The sequence below is a fragment of the Micromys minutus genome (assembly GCF_963924665.1).
Source record: "Micromys minutus genome assembly, chromosome: X".
NCBI lineage: Eukaryota > Metazoa > Chordata > Mammalia > Rodentia > Muridae > Micromys > Micromys minutus.
Genome location: NC_137970.1, coordinates 32295220 through 32313269, shown reverse-complemented (window position 1 = coordinate 32313269; position 18050 = coordinate 32295220). Strand labels below are relative to the sequence as shown.

The 18050-nt window shown below is 37.3% G+C and overlaps 1 protein-coding gene across 1 annotated transcript in view; it reads right to left on the bottom strand.

Moving 5' to 3' along the window:
* Positions 1-18050, bottom strand: part of PHEX (phosphate regulating endopeptidase X-linked) — a gene marked incomplete at both ends in the record, with an annotated part of 233764 nt that overhangs the window by 49173 nt on the left and 166541 nt on the right. The window contains one exon of the mRNA XM_080909936.1: positions 5448-5506. Within this exon, the coding sequence (XP_080766062.1) occupies positions 5448-5506 (59 nt within the window). The remainder of the gene's footprint in view (positions 1-5447; positions 5507-18050) is intronic.

The following is an 18050-nucleotide window of genomic DNA, read 5'->3' as shown; positions in this document are numbered from 1 at the left end:
AATAAAAGAAACACTGTTGGAATTTAGAACACCCACTTTAAAAAATATTGGGGTGATATCTAGTAGAGAACTTGCAAATTCTCTTCACAAGGAATTCCACCCTGAGGAATATCATCCTGACTAACTTCAGAGGACGATGCAGAAGACTATTCAGAGAAGCCCTATAATTTCTAGGAGTAAATATCTTCAAGGGTTGGAGATGGAGAGGGTGCTCAACAGGAGAACAGATAATCTGGGTGTATGGTCAGACAAGTGAATACAAGTAAAATGGAAAAAATAAACACTTGCTGCAACATGCTCTGTATAGATACCTTAAAAATAATTGGGCTGGAGAAATATGTCAGTAGTTAATAGCACTGGCTGCTCTTCTAGAGGATCCAAGTTAGATTCCCAGCATCCAAATGGGAGCTCACAACTCTCTATAACTCTAATACAAGGCATCTGATGCCTTTTACTGGCTTTTGCAGGTGCCACACTTCTAGTCAAAATGCTCATATTTATGAAACAAAATTTAAAAATAATGATGTTGATTGAAAAATCACAACTCTGAAAACTACAGTATTATAAATTTTTACTATGTTGAAAACAATAGCATTAATGGTGCCTGCATAAATTGCTAACATTTAAATTTTTAGAAGATTAACACAGCCCAGCACAGTAGTGTATTTTTTATCCAAATATTATAGAAGGGGGGAGGGGAAGGGGGAGGAATTTCTATGAGTTCTAGGCCAGCATGGTCTATATAACAAATACTAAGCCAGCCAGAATTATATGGTAAAAACCCTCAAAAAAGAAAATCTAAAAAGCAGTATGTTGGTTACCTCTGCGGTAATGGGGAGAGCAGGATGGAAAGCAGACACTGGTGGGGTTTCAGATCTTCACTTAGTCATGCTTTAATTTCACGTGTTCATGTTCCATCCTTTTATGTATTTTCTAACTTAATATAAACCAGCGTGCTACTTAGATTCTTTAGAATATGCCAAATATTATATAATTTTAAAAGTCCTATTGAGCTTTTATGTTACTTCAGAATACCAAAGACAGACTTGCAGGGAGTTCCTTGACCTAATTGTCCCTGTTCCCCATGTTGCTATATTAAATAGATCTTTTTTCTGCTTATCACTAATAATACAGCTCTTTTAGTATATTTATTATGTACCAGTGGCTGAACCTGGCATAGATCACCAGCTGTGAATGGCCAAGTTCAGTAACAATGTAGCAACCACAAAGAGACAAAAGATACATTTGGGGGTCTCTGGCACTTCCAGCAAGCTGAACCCAAATAAAGAGGAAAGATGAAAAATCCCAGCCATGGCTGGCGTCACTTTACTCTAAGGACATTTTCCCATCTTTCTACTTCAGCGGGCATCAGCTGCCTTTTATTTCTACTTGGTCAAGCAGAAAAATGAGTATTTGGACATTGTTTTGGATTCTCAAGAAAATTTGATCTTTGTAGCTATGAGAAAAATGGGAGGAGAGAAATAAACAGAGAAATAGACAGACATACAGAGACAGAGACAGAGAGAAACAGAGCGAGACAGATAGACAGACAGACAGGGAAGGAGAGAGGAGGGGAAGGAGAGAAGGAGAGATGGAGGGAGGGGGAGAGGGAGAAGGAGAGAGAGAGAGAGGGAGAGAGAGAGAAGCAATATCTACAGAAGTAGAAGTATAACTTCTGTCAAAGGAACCTGAACATATTTGAGATATTAGATTCCTCACAGGACATGCAGAATAGACTTCACAATTCCTCCAGAGCTTCTCTGTCAGATGAAGGGCCATTTATCCTTTAGGCTCTGCTAACTTCTTTCTGAAGTTCTCCTGATCAGGGTGGCCCAGTTTGTTCCTCTTTGTGACATTCCCATGGCACCCATGCCTCCATTCTCACATCCATATCTAGAGACCAGAATCCTGCCAAACTGGTACAGGGATTACTTCAACATGAAAACATGAGCTTCCAAAGAAATAACTGTGCCTCAACATCCCTTGTCTGCTAAGAATGAAAAGCAAAAAACGCCTTCAGCAACATAACCTTAAGCACCAGAACAATCAGAAAATTATCGAATAAGTGAGTCTCATAAAAACACATGGAGGGACCCATGGTTCCAGCTGCATATGGAGCAGAAGAGAGCCTTATCTGGCATCAGTGGGAGGGAAGCTGCTTGGTCCTGTGGAGGCTCGATGACTCAGTGTAGGAGAATACTAGGGTGCTGAGGTTGGAATGAGTGGGTAGGTGGGGGATCACTCTCATAGAAGAGGGGAATAGGGAGGTGATAGGGGTTTGTGGAGGTAAAACTGGGATGGAGTATAATATTTGAAATGTAATAAATAGAATATCCATTTAAAAAAGACCTTACCTCTCTGCCTCTCTTATGCTGGGTATATAAACTTTACCACTAATTCATCTGAGAACATGTGCCTAAGTAATACAAGTTTCTTCAATAAAAATATTCTAACAAAATAAACAAATCTGGGTCAATGAGATGGCTCAGTGGATAAAGTGCTTGCTACCAAGCCCCATAACTTGAGTTCAATCCCCACGAGGTGGAGGGAGATGACTCTTGCAAGTTGTGCTCTCACTTCCATATATTTCGTGGCATGCCCCCCCCATCACACATAAATACAAATGTCAGTAATACTAATAGAATGAATAATCCAATCAGTTCTCTATTGTTCAACAGACATTTTATATGTGATGCATTTAGATAAATACTATAAATTTTAATTGTTCTTGAGATCTCAAATCAAAATCACAAAGTCCCCATGTAACATATGCAGTTTAGAACTTTGGACCTTAAGAAAACAACAGCATTTTTAGCATACTGAATATTTACATACTAAGAAGGGACACTCAAAATATTTAACAACTTCTTTGGTTATATTAATTCATGTAGAAATCAAACATTAGCACCATCTGCTTGGTTTCCTTTTGCTCATTACTCTTAAGACCAATCCTGAGGATTGCCACTTCCAACAGTAGCCATGAGAGGGTGACTATAGGAGTAAATGCAATACTCCAACTGCTATATACATGTAATCCCAGAAAGTAGGAAGTGGAGGCAGAAGCATCAAACTTCAAAGCCAGTCCTCAGCTACATGGTTGATTGAGGCTAGCCTGGGATTCATAAGACCCTCCTACCCTCCCCCCAAAAAAAAACAAAAACAAAATTGCAGACTTATGGGTCATCACAAGCAATTCTTAAGCTCAGTGAGATGAAATATGGAAAGAAGGATTTGAAGACCAGGGTGATATGATATAACCATGAATAGAACAGTCCAGAGAAGATGAGGGCAGAAACAGGAAGGCAAGTGTGAAAGCTCTTCCTGTCATCCAGTTAGGAGACAGGTGGTCACAAGAGAAAGGATGGTGAACCTTACAAATCTTATTCTGTGTTCCACAATGCAGAAATGCTACTGAATCCAAAAGATTGGATGGGACCACTAGAGGAGTGAACAAAGATGGAAAACAGAGACAAACACAACAGAAATCAGGACTAGGCCCTAAGGCTCAGTTATCATGGTGAGGTAGAGAACACAAAGAAAACCAGAGTTTAACCTGGAGCAATCAGCTCTCCCCACAAGATATCACACCACCAACCTGAACTTGACATCTGCCCTTCTCATGAATGCTTTTTCCTACAAATGGATATGACTGTAAACAACTTATAGGATTATGCTGTATAATTTTCAACTTTATTAATGTATCATAGTCCATATATTTTCTCAAGTTTCTGATTGGCTGTACAACCTAATTATTATGGAAATCTATGTTAATAGGTGTCATAATAGACTATCTAACTTGCACTTTTAGATGCTATTCCTTTAGATGAATTTGACACATTTGCTTATTTCTAGGCACAGGGACACATAAGCTATTTCCCTTCCCTGCTGTCATCAATATTCTGCTACATGAATTCTCACATGGGCTTCTTTTTGCCTTGCTTTTGTGTTCTGTGTGAAAGGTTTTTCAAATGTTAGTGCTTAGTAGAAGCAATTGAAAATTGAAAGTTTTATTTAAAACAGTTTCTGAGACCCACATCCAAAGTTTGTACATCAGCTAGAACCTGAAAAGTTGCACTTCTAACAAGTTTCCCCATGGTGGTGATTTTTCCCCCTTAATGGACCAAAGACGACAACAGTATTAATCAAAATCCCAGGATAGATCGGGCCTTCAGATTATGCTCACAAATATGCAGGCATATTCCTGGCTTTTCTACACATTGTCAACTGGTCTTGCAATATGAGTGGCCTAATTTATGTTTCTCCTGGTGACAGAATCTTTAATACTGATGGTGGATGCTGTCAGATATTTTTTTAATTATTGCTATACTGAACTTTGACAATTTTAAAAATTAAGCATACCAATTGTTCTACCTATAATCTTGTAATAAACACCTTTGCCAAAAGCAACTTTGGGGTTGGGGAACATTTGATTTACATGTACAAACCATGGTCGATCATTGAGGAAAGGCAAGGCAGGAACTTGAAGGTAGTTCTGCTTAACCTTCCACACAAGATTACCTCTGACAGAGGAATTTGCTTCACAGCTAATGAGGCATAGCAGAAACCATGGAAGATGTTGTTTGCTAGCTGACATTAAGGCTTGAAGACTACTTTCTTGTGATAGCCTAGGAATGGTCCTGCCCACAGTGAGCTGGTCTGGGCTCTCTATCTCTCTCTGCCTGTGTGTGCGTGTGTGTGCGTGTGTGTGCGTGTGTGTGTGTGTGTGTGTGTGTGTGTGTGTGTGTGTGTGTGTGTGTGTGTGTGGAGAGAGAGAGAGAGAGAGAGACAGAGACAGAGACAGAGACAGAGACAGAGAGAGAGATTCTCTGCCTCTCTGTGTATGTCTCTGTGTCTTTCTATTTATCTATCTCTCCTTCTCTCTGACTTGCTTTCTCACTCTCACTATCGTTCATGTACATATGTAATTCCTCAGTGGGGGCTATCCTCTCAGATGACTTGAAGCTGTAAGCTGACATATAAAGCTAACCAAGGCACCATATATAATTACACATATCTAACATACAGAAATAAACATCCTAAAAACATCCCATCCTAGGGTTAACCAAAACATAGTCAAGCTTCTTTTTTCATAAAATTGCCCCCAGTTAACTACCATTTTTCCCATCAATGCTAGGATAGTGTGGAGAAGATAGTCAAGAGAGTTATTATAGAAAAAAAAGATGTATTCCTTTCAATGGAAAAGTTTGCTGTGGTTCTGTTTACTGTATTTTTAATAGTCAATTGTGACATAAAATTCTTCTTACTAGAGTAACAAATAGAAAGAAAATGAAAGTCCTTTACATTAAAAACACTAAAGAAATTGGAAAAAAACACTAGGAAATGGAAAAATGTTGAATGATTGGAAGAACTAATGTTGTAAAGACGGTCAATCTACCAAAAGCAAACTACAGGATCAATGCAATCCCCCTTCACAGTCTGGTACTCACGTATCTGGTTAGTGGATGCACTGTAAAAGGCATTGACTGTTGTTGGGTTTGTAAACCACCTGCAGAAAGAAAGACAATGCCAGAAGGTTGTCATCATTATCCAGATAAGAAAACAGTAACCAAAAAAATAACATGGATATTGGCACAAGAGAAAATTATTATCTCATTAGGTGTCCTACTCTGTTGAATGAACAATCTTATCAGAATGTGAGCATAGTTCGGCAAGTATATATTATCAGGGCTAGAAAGATGGCTCAGTGGTTAAGCATACTGGATGCTCTTCCAGAGGACAAAAGTTCAATTCCCAGAACATACATAGTAATTAGTTAACAACCATGTATGACTCTAGTTCCAGGGAATCTATGGTACACAGATATACATCTAGGTAAAACGTCTATACACATAATATAAAAATAAATATAACTTAATAAAAGAATATTAGCATGCCTGGCTTTTCATTAACAACAACAAACAAATGAAAAATCAACATGAGTGCATCTGAAAAACTTAACAAGAAGTTCTACAATCAGAGGTACTCCCTCTAAAGATAATGACACAGCAGCAAGCTGATGTTTGCCATGTTCTGTTTACATGACCCAGCTAACTCTCTAACATACATAATTCCTGATCTTCCCATGAACCATTTTAGATTGGCAATAACAGAAATCCATTTAAAGATAAATAAATAATATAACACCATGCTACTAGAGTATGCAACTGCTCCAGCAAAAAGTTTACTGATTTAACTTGCAAATGCCTGGACCATCTCTATAACCAGCTGAGTTTTGTTGGATCAGTCACCAGTCTTCCTGGGGTTTGGTCTTAGCTGTAAAGTAAAGGTACTGGACTGCCAGGATGACTCAGCAGATAAAAGTGTTTGCCATGCAATTATGGTGACTTGAACACCTTAGAACCCACAGTAGAAGAAAACCCACTTCTGAAAGTTGTCCTTCGACCTCTGCCTGTGCATCAGAGAATGTGCACACATGTACAATTAATGATTGATGGTATTTTAATATAATCATCAATAAATATAATTTTATTCATGAAAATGACAATTCTTTTGAGGTGAGATATTGTTTTGATTAACTGTGATTCAACTTATGGCTTACCATCATCAGTCTAAAAATCACTCTTGGTTCATGGGCTATGTGATAGGCACCAGATGATATCTAGCCCAGCCACCACCTTTTATGATTAAACTCAATCTCTTTTAAGCTAAATGGCTAAAAATAAACTTATATACTAATGAGTTCTTAGGCTAGTGGTATAACACATGCTTAGCTTTCATGAGACTCTGGATTCAAACCCGGAGATGAAAAAAAAAGATGTATAAATCCATTTTCAAAACAATTATTTTATTATTTGATATCCAATAGAAAATGTCAGAGTACTAAATTAATGTATGTCAGGCTAACATAAAACTGGTAAAAACTCAACTCTTAATTGTTATTAGTCCATTCCCAGTTTCTCCGTCACTTGTAGAAAAGCCTATGAATATGTGATTATGAGCTAGTAGTCACTAAGCATTTTACCATGTTCTTAGCACTTTATCATTAGCCTATCTAGAGATGAAGACAAAGTGGCCTTTTAATTTCAAAGTAGTTCTATTAGGCTTTGCATTATTCTAGAGACAGTTGCCTTTTGTCAAATCAAGATAAGTGCTTCAATTAGACACTGGTGTTTATCAAAAAGTTCCTGACAGGCCTACTTTTTTGAGAAAACAAGTAGAGAAAAGAGTATTTTTTGTTGACCCCAACTTTCTATCTGCAGTGAGGAGAGTTATTGTCACAGCCTAATACCTGAGATCCTGCCATTACACAGCAAAAAGAACTTTCAGATGTAACTAAGGTTAAGAATATGAAAAGACAGGGCTTATCCTAGATTATCTAGGTACACTGATCTAATCACATGTGCCCTTAAGAGCACACAACCTTTTGCAGCTAGAATCAAATAGATGCAACAGAGCACTAGAGGTCAGAAAAGATACTTGCAGATAGATGGGAAGTCAGGCAGATTGAAAGGGTGAGAAGGAATTCACACAGAGCTGCTGGCTCTTAGATGAAGAGGCCAATATTCAAAAAAGTCAGAACCTCAATCATATAACCACAGGAAATGAGTTAGACCATAATACATACATGTGATAATTGGAATAATGCATGTTCCCATAGTCCCTTCTCTTCTCAGATCTTACTCTCTGCATGTTCATGAAAAAGTAAACTTTGCTGAGTGACAACCATACAGTACCATGTACTAACTGCTGATATACAAAGGCACAAAAAACAAAGAAATAAACAAGCACCTGCTGGGAACCATTATAGAGAGACTTCTAAAGCTTTAGCAAGAATTGATAAAGCATCCTACCTCACATATATGACCTTCTCATTCCTGACCCTTGTCTCACCCTCAGATATGCTGTTTATTCGTGGGTCCATTTGGAGCCTTAAAAGTCTCTGGAGCTGATGCTAAGTATCTGCACCAGCAGGTGCTATCAGTTTTTTATGCTTTTGTTTCTTCTGTTTGTTTAGGAATGATGCCAATCCATCTGTGAAATATTTTGTACATCTCCTTTATTGTATCCAAGTTTGTTATATATTTAGTTTTACTATTCTCAGATGCAAACTTTCAATATCTGTTTACAAAATAGTTTATTCTTCTCTCATTAGGAAATGAAATCTAAATTCCTTTCCTCTTTATTATGGACTAATCCTGATGACTCACTGCTAAAGGAAAAAATAAAATGGAGCTGGGAAGGATCTTGTAGAGTACTTGCCTAGCATGCAGAAAGCACTGGGTACAATCCACACCCCTGCAAAGACTGGGCATGATATTATAGACTTATAATCTTAGCACCTAGAAGGTAAAGCCTGGGGGATAATCCTCAACTACATATCAAATTTGAGGTCAGGCTGAAATACATGACACCATGTCTCAAAAAAATTTAAAGAGTAGCACATGTTTTAAATATATTTTAAAAAAGATTTTGCATTTTGGAATTTCCAAGGACAATATACTGATGTATAAAATGAACACCCTCTCTCCTTTCTTCCTTCTCCTCTCTCAAGAAACCTATTTAATGTTTTTCATCAACTAGCACTCTGTTAAAAAGTTCCACATACAGAGGGACCATACACAGACATTCTAACCAATTAGCACCAATTAGTAGGAAATGTATGAATGAGGAGGGAAAGGACCGATATAAGATAGGGGCCCCAGTCTCCATCTTACTTTAACTAAACAAAAAACTGAGCGACAACCCCAGAGGTAAATCTACTGACTATGCCTAGAATCAGAACATGTACAACTTAAATGATTACCATTGTTATCAGCCATGGAAAAATTAACTCTGGACAGATTAAGTCCTACCTAACAGGTTTATTTTTGTTTTGTTTTGTACTTTTCTTTTGTTTTTTGTTTTGTTTTTTGTTTTGTTTTTTGCCAATGTGATGGATCTTTAAAAAATTAAGTTATGCCACCAGTAACAGTGGAGATCCAAGGACACAGGCATAGTGAGACTACACTGTGAGTAGCCGGGGCACAGAGAGGTCTGGGCCGAGCACATGGAAAGCATGACCACACCCATTGGTACAGGGGAGCAGGAACTCTACCTTGGGGTCTCAGTTTCCACCAGGCAGGCATGTATGTGCATGCAGAACAGGCACTCAGGCCATCTGCCACCAGAAACAACTGAGATCCAGAAACAGAGGCCTAGTGAGACTTTGCTGCAAGCAGCCAGCATGCAGAGACATCTGGGCCGAGCACCCAGAAAGCACACCCCCGCCTACTGGTTCAGGGGAGCAGGAAATCTGTTATAGGCACTCAGTATCCACCCGGAGGGCCCTTGTGTGCAGAACAAATGCTCAGGCCATCTGCCACCCAAAACAGTAGAGATCCAGGAACACAGGCTAGGTACACGGGAGAGACGGGAACCAGCCACTGACAACAAGACCATGTATAATCACAGACAACAAGATGGCAAAAGGAAAGCAAAAGAACTTACCAAATGGAAACCAAGATAACCTGGCACACCAGAACCCAACTCTCCTATCACAGCAAACAGCAGAATGCCAAACACTCCAGAAAAAGAAGATTCAGACCCGAAATAGTACCTCAAGATGATGATAGAGATCCTTAAACAAAAACAGTAGGAAAAGCAAAAAGAAATAGAAGCTTTTAAAGAGTAAACAAGGAAAACACTCAATGAAATCAAAGAACTTGAGGAAAAAGAGATGAAGGAATTGAAGAAGGAATTTAAAAAGAAAATGGAAACAATGAAGAAAACACTAAAAGAGACAACCCTGGAGATAGAAAACCTAAAAAAGTGTCACAGATGCAAGCATCTCCAACAGACTATGAGACATGGAAGAGAGAATCTCAGTGGGCCAAAGAAAACATGGAAAACATAGACAAAACAGTCAGAGAAGATGCAAAAGCCAAAAAGATCCTAAACCAAAATGTCCAGGAGATACAGGGCACAATGAGAATATCAAACCTAGGAATAATGGGAATAGAAGAGGGTGAAGAATATCAACTAAGAGGCATGGTAAATATCTTCAACAAAATCATAGAAGAAAACACCCCTACCTTAAGAATGAGATGACCATGAGCATAAAAGGAGCCCACAGAACTCCAAAAAGAGTAGACCAGAAAAGAAATTCCTCCCAAGACATAATAGTCAAAACACCAAGTGCCCAAAGCAAAGAAAGAATACTAAAAGCAGTAAGGGAAAAGGTCATGTAACATAAAAAGGCAGACCAATCAGAATCACACCCTATTTCTCAACAGAGCCTATGAAAACTAGAAAATACTGGACAGACATCGTGCAGACCTTAAGAGGACACAAGTGTCAGCCAAAGCTGCTATACCCAGGAAAACTCACAATCACCATAGATGGAGAGACTAAAATATTCCAAGACAAAACTAAATTTACACAATATCTGACCACAAACCCAGCACTACAAGGAATTATAGGTGGAACACCCAATACAAAGAGGGAAACTACATCCTAGTAAAAACAAGAAAACTCCTAAGCAAGAAAACCAAAAGAAGAAAGACACACAGGTAGAATTTTACTTCCAAAAACAAAAATAGAAGGAAACAGCAACCACTATTGCTTGATATCTGTTAACATAAATTGACTCATTTATTCTACCGATAAATTATTCTACCAATAAAAAGATATAGACTATCAGACTGGATACGTAAACAGAATCCAGCATTTTGCTGCATACAGGTAATGCATCTCAGATACCAAGACAGACACTATCTCAGAGTAAAAGGTTGGGAATAAACCTTCCAAGCAAACGGCCCCAAAAATCAAGCTGGAGTGGCCATTCTAATATGGAATAAAGTAGATTTTCAAACAAAAGTTATCAAAAAAAAGACAAGGAAGGATACTGTTTATTCATTTCAGGGAAAATTTGTCATGAGGAACTCTCAATCCTTAGTATATATGCTCCAAATACAAGAGGACCCATATTCATAAAAAAAAAAAAAAAAAAAAAAAAAAAAAAAAAAAAAAAAAAACCTACCTAACAGTCAAAAAATACATTGCAGCCCACACAATAATATTGGGACACCTCAACACCCCACTCTTATTAGTGGACAGATCATGGAAACAGAAACTTAACAAGGACACAGTAAAACTAGCAGAGGTTATGAACCAACTGGAATTAATAGACATCTATAGAACATATCATCATAAAACAAAAGAATACACCTTCTTTGTAGCACCTCATGGCACCTTCTCAAAAACTGACTATATAATCTGTCACAAAACAGGCCTCAATAGATATAAGAAGACTGAAATACTCCCATGCATCTCTGAAGAAAGAAATCGAGGAAGATCTCAGAAAATGGAGAGATCTTCCATGCTCGTGGATTGGAAGGATCAACATTGTAAAAATGGTCATCTTACCAAAAGCAGTCTACAGATTCAATGCAATCCCCATCAAAATTCCAACCCAATTCTTCATTGAGTTGGAAAGAGCAATATGCAATTTCATCTGGAATCACAAAAGACCTAGAATAGTGAAATCCTTCCTCAACAACAAAAAAATATCTGCGGGAATCACTATCCCTGACCTCAAGCTATATTACAAGGCAATTGTGTTAAAAACTGCATGGTACTGGTACAGAAATAGGCACGTGGATCAATGGAATAGAATAGAAGATCCAGAAATGAGCCCTGACATGTATGGTCACCTGATTTTTGACAAAGGAGCTGTAAAAATTCAGTGGTAAAAGGACAGCCTGTTCGACAAATGGTGTTGGTCCTACTGGCACTCAGCATGCAGAAGAATGAAAATAGACCCTTTCTTATCTCCTTGTACAAAGCTCACATGCAAGTGGATCAAAGATCTCCACATTAAACCAGGTGCACTGGAATTATTAGAAGAGAATGTAGGGAAAACCTTAAAACACACAGGCATAGGAGAAAATTTCCTGAACAGAACACCAATGGCTCAAGCTCTAAGGTCAAATATTGATAAATGGGACTTAATGAGATTGCAAAGTTTCTGTAAGGCTAAGGATACTGTCAAGAAAACAAAACGGCAGCCAACAGATTGGGAAAAGTTCTTTATCAACCCCACATCTGATAGAGGCCTGATATCCAAGGTATACCAAGAACTCAAGCAGTTAGACACAAGATAATCAAACAACCCTATTTTTAAAAATGGGGTACAGAGCTAAACAAAACATTCTCAGTTGATGAATATCAAATGGCTGAGAAACATCTAAGGATGTGTTTGACATCCTTAGCCATCTGGGAAATGCAAATCAAAATAACACTGAGATCTCACCTCACACCTGTCAGAGTGGCTGAGATCAAAAATTCAGACCACAGCAGATGCTATTGAGGATGCAGAGAAAGAGGAACACTTCTCCACTGTTGGTGGGGTTGTAAACTGTTACAACCACTCTGGAAATCAGTCTGGTGATTCCTCTGAAAATTGGACATAGTACTATGTGAAGACCCAGTTATTCCACTTCTTGAGCATATACCCCAGAGAAGCTACAACATAAAACAAAGACACATGCACCACCATGTTCATAGCAGCCCTATTTATAACAGTCAGAAGCTGGAAAGGACCCAGATGTCCTTCAGTAAATGAATGGATACAAAAAATGTGGTATATTTACACAATGGAATACTACTCAACTATCAGAAACAATGACCTTATGAAATTCTTAAGAAAATGGATGCACCTAGAGAATTTCATCCTGAGTGAGATAAGCCAGTCACAAAAGAACAGATATAATATGTAGTCAATGATAATTGGATACTAACCCCAGAAAGCTCAGAACACCCCAGTAACAACTCACAGACTATATGAAGTTCTAGAAAAAACAAAGGCCAAAGAAAAGAAAAGAAAAGAAAATGAAAAACCATTATGCTTAATCTTTACACACCAAGAAAACTTTGACTATTTCCAGGTTACATCTTGTTTTACACGTACTTTATGCTCATTGTAACTGGTAAGAGCTTAATGAATACTATCAAACCTTTAAAAAAAATCAAGTACTGACAAAAATGTATTTGTATACTTTTATGCAAAAATGCTTAAAATATGCACATTTATCTTTGTTTTTTTTTCAAAATAAAGTTGTTCAATTAAAAAAATTAAGTTAGAAACCATTAACATCAAGGTGATAAACACTAATTCTTTTCATTGTTCACCTTGTCAAAGTGGCCCATTTCTTAATTGGTGGTGCCCTAAAGGCATTCTAGTTTGTAGCACTTTACCTCCTAAGATGATTTATCAGCTAAGACAATTGTCCAAATATCAGGTTCTGAGCAGAAGTTCATTAAATCCATTGTTAAATATACATTTGTGTTAATAAACAAAAAATACTACTAATTCTTCTTACTACATCTGTGTAGTGCTCTTGCAGTCTATATATATGGAAGAAAATAATAGATAATGGGGAGTAGAGAAGTGTTATACAAATTTTAAACCTTAAAACATATAGTTAAAAGGAATTTAATACTGAAATGCAATGATCTGAAATCACTGGTACTCTAATTTTCTTTTACTATCAAAAATAGATATAATCAGTCTAAAACTTCACATTTTATTTATCAACTCTTAATGATAGCCCAGAGAATATAAAATGTCAAAAAACTGAATATATGATACTTTCTTACCAACATCTTGCATGTAATATTAGTCACATTCAGTGATGAAAATAATGCTTTTGCAAACAAAAGCTCTGAGGAAGGCTATACTTTTTATACATGTCTAATGTGGGTTTTGCATATTTTTATGAGGGTTAGAGAACAGAACCCAGACATGTTCTGCCACAGTAGAATGAGTGTGAATTAATAAGGACACTGGCTTAGAATCATTTCTGTCAAATAAGAGGATCCTTAAAGAAAGAAATTACTTCTGACTCAAGCCAAGCAGTAAAGAAAATCCTCTATTTTTTAAGCAAAGTGAAGAAGTGACAATTCTGAGAATCAATCCCTAAGTATGTACCTTCAGGGATGACCACCTAATTAATTTCATTCTTGCTGACATTTCCCATTGCATTAGAAACTTCTTAATGCATATTAGTGCAGCTAAAATGGATCAAATGGGGGGGAAAACAATGTTAAAGGGTATTTATCTCCCAGCCCCACAAAGAAGCCAAATGTTTTTCCAGGGCTTTTTGGAATGATAATCATTATGTGCTATTCAAAGTAAACTGGTAAAGAGGAGCTACTCCAGCATCCTCCTCAGTTGATTAACTCATGAATGTTCAGACCTAAAATATGTCAATTAATGCCTGCGGGTTTCATGAAGCTAAAATTCCCTACAATACTTGAAATGGACCTCACAGATATTTCCTTTAGAAGAAAATTTGAGTCGTGTCACTTTGCCATGGAAACGAAGCCATAAACTTTTTCAATATTTTCTCTGAAATAGACATATACATTGATCAAGTATGAATTACAAGTATTACATTTATTTTAATGTTAAAACATGTTTCCCAAACATTGATCAATTTAATACCTCATAAATACAGAAGGACACCTTATATTTGTGTTCCAATGACAGTGGAAGAGTGAACTACACAAATACAGACAGCACTGTGTATCTACAGCTTGGAGTAAGTGTAACTGTCTTTGGCATACACAGATTCTTATTATCCCCTAAATGATAAAAGGTACCAAGCCTCAAGCATTTTAATGTGTGGTCTTGCTGAAGGACTCAATTCCCCAATGAAAAGACATAGACTATCACTGGATACATAAACAGAATCCAGCATTTTGCTGCATGCAGAAAACTCATCTCAGCAACAAAGACAGACACTACCTCAGAGTAAAATGTTGGGAAAATTTTTTTCCAAGCAAATGATCCCAAGAAACAAGCTATAGTAGCCATCCTAACATTGAATAAAATAGATTTTCAGCCAAAGGTATCAAAAAATAAGGAAGGACACTTTTTACTCATTAAAAAAACCTATCAAAATGAACTCTCAATCTTGAACATTTATTCTCCAAATACGAGGGTACCCACATTCATAAAAGAAACTCTACTAAAACTCAAAGCATGTACTGCACCCCACACAATAATAGTGGGAGACTTCAACACCCCAATCTCATCAATAGACAGATCATGGATGCAGAAACCGAATAGAGAAATAGCAAAACTAACAAAAGTTATGAAGCAAATGGATCTAACAGACATCTATACAATATTTCATCCTAAAACAAAAGAATACACCTTCTTCTCAGTACCTCACAGCATGTTCTCCAAAATTGACCATATAATCAGTCACAAAACAGGCCTCAACAGATACAAGAACATTGAAATAATTCCATGCATCCTATCAGATCACCATGGACTAAGGTTGGTCTTCAATAACAACAAAAACAACAAAAACACCCACTTACACATGGAAGCATAAGAATGTTCTACTCAATGACAGCTTGGTCAAGGAAGAAATAAGAAAAGAAATCAAAGACATTTTAGAATTCAACAAAAATGAAGGTATAACATACCCAAATCTATGGAATACAATGAAAGCAGTGCTAAGAGGAAAACTCATAGCTCTGAGTGCCTCCAATAAGAAACTAGAGAGAGTAACAATAAGCCCAAAATAAATCCTTCCTTATATAAGTAGCCTTTGTAATAGTGTTTTAGCACAGCAATAGAAAAATAGCCAGACAACTAGGTATTATAAAGATGATTTAACTTATATAGGTAGATGTACACTGATTAAATGTAGAGTCTACCATTCTGTATAGGACATTTTAGCATCCTCACATTTTGGTAGCTTCCAGATGTCCCAGTATTAATACCTCATGAATATAGAGGAACACCTTGTATTTGTGTTCCACTGACAAAGTGGAAGAGGGAACTATACAAATTGATGTCACCTAGAATTTTCCCAAGGCATGAATAAAATTTTAAGAGTAGCTAAAACTATCAAAATATAGCAATCTATCAATATTTGAGGACGGTGTTAAAAATGGTCCATTTAGTAATTTTCCCACTGGCAACCTAGACACTCTACATGACCAAATAAGTAATATTTTCACATTGACAAATTAAGCTGGCAGCATCAATAACAGAGGTGTCTCCGTTGGTAAAATAGTTGCTTAGTGAATATGAGTATTTAAGTTTGAATATCCAGGGCTCATGTGAAAAGCCAGGCATGGTGACACATACCTATAATTCCAGTGGTAATAGAGATAAGAGGATATCAGGGCTTGCTGTCCATCGCTTCTAACTTCATCAATGAGCACAAGGCACTAGAAAATACTCTGTCTCAAAATATATAGGGGGAGAGTACGGAGGAAGAATCCAGATACACAGGTATGACTGCACATATATGTGAAACCATCTAACATACACACACACACACACACACACAGGACAAAAGTTTTTAAAGTTTGATCTAGAGATCTTTCTGCATAGCATTCAACCTCTCCACCCAACTAGTTCTTCCATATTCTTCCATAGGATGTTGTCCTTTGAGTCTTATTGCCCATTTCCACTGATGCCTTCTCCTCAATATGCCAGTCTAGGCCCCATATCCAGTGCCTCAGCATTGTCTAGCCACCAGTGCCTGTGTAGTAACCAACCTCTAGACTTCTTACAGGACTTACCCTATGTACCATCACCCACAGATCACTTCTACCACATCCAAATGTCCCACATCTTTCTATAGGGTTTATTCTGGTAGGTCACTATGACCTTTCCCATCCATGAATGCTCCCCAACCCACCAGTTCTAAGTTGTGTCCCATTATCCAGTTCCCAAGCTACCCTGGTTTCAAGTGCCTGCACCAGAAATTATGTCTAAGCTCCAGCCAGAACCCTTCTGACATGGTTCTTCCAATATATAGTATATACCATAGTAAACCTTTCAATCCAGACAGACAGATATAACCCAGCAATTAAAGCTTGAATCAGGGCATACATCTTGCATACAGGACCAATACCTTCTGTCTACGTAACATGAGTCTCCCCAGCACATTATCAATATCTGTATGCAAACCACCCATTCATCCTTTCTTCTACATCAACCTGGTCAATCTGTAACAGACCCAGAACTAACAAACAGGTTCACATGTATATATCTCATTGCAAAAATGCTAACAATATGCAAGATCAAGCCAATATCTTCTCCCTAAGTGATACCAGTCATATAGAAATGATTTTCATTTAGAATTACCTGGATGGACCCCAGGACAGAGTTAAAAGAACAACTGCAATCTTCATCAAAGAATCTAAGCAATTGAATGAAGGCAGAAAAAAACAGCACAAAGTAATTAGGGAGAAAAATATTAAGGAGAATAAACACCAGAGTGATACCCAAGAAAACACAACTGATGAAAATGATGAAGACAATCTAGAACTTAAGACTGGAATTCAATAAGGCAATAGAAACACTGAAGAGGATTCAAAATAAAATGATGATAAAATTGAAAAACTCAGCAACACATCTAGGAAACTTAATGGGAAGTCATACAAGTAAAATGAAGTATGAAGTATCAGGACTTGAACATAGAATAAAATATCTAGACCAAATAAGCAATGAATATGAAAAATATTTAAACACAATAAGGGAACATACATATAAATATAGGTAAGAGAGGTTATTCCCAAATCACTGGTATAGAACAGACTCCAGCAAAATCATAGAAGAATTCCTCAGACTAGAGAAAAACACACCCATAAAGATATTAAAAAAACACATAGAAACTCAAATAGATAAGATCTGAAAAGAAAATACTGATGGCATAGCACAGTTAAAATACTAAATATACAAAGCAAAACAAAGCACTGAGAGGAAAAGTCACATATGAAGGAAACCCCTGTCAAAATAATAGTTGATTTTTCAATAAAAATTGAAAGACAGGTGAGCCTATAGAAATGCATCCCACCCGGCAGCTTTGGGGTGAAGGACAGGGCTCGGACCATCCGCCACCTGGACCAGGAGAGATCCAGGGAAACCGACCAGATAAAAGGGAAAGGCAAGAACATATTACTGACAACAAGATGGCAAGAGGAAAGTGAAAGAGTATATCCCAAGGAAACCAAGACAACCTGGTAACACCAGTACCCAGCTCTCACATAACAGAAACATTGGAATGCAAAACACTCCAGAA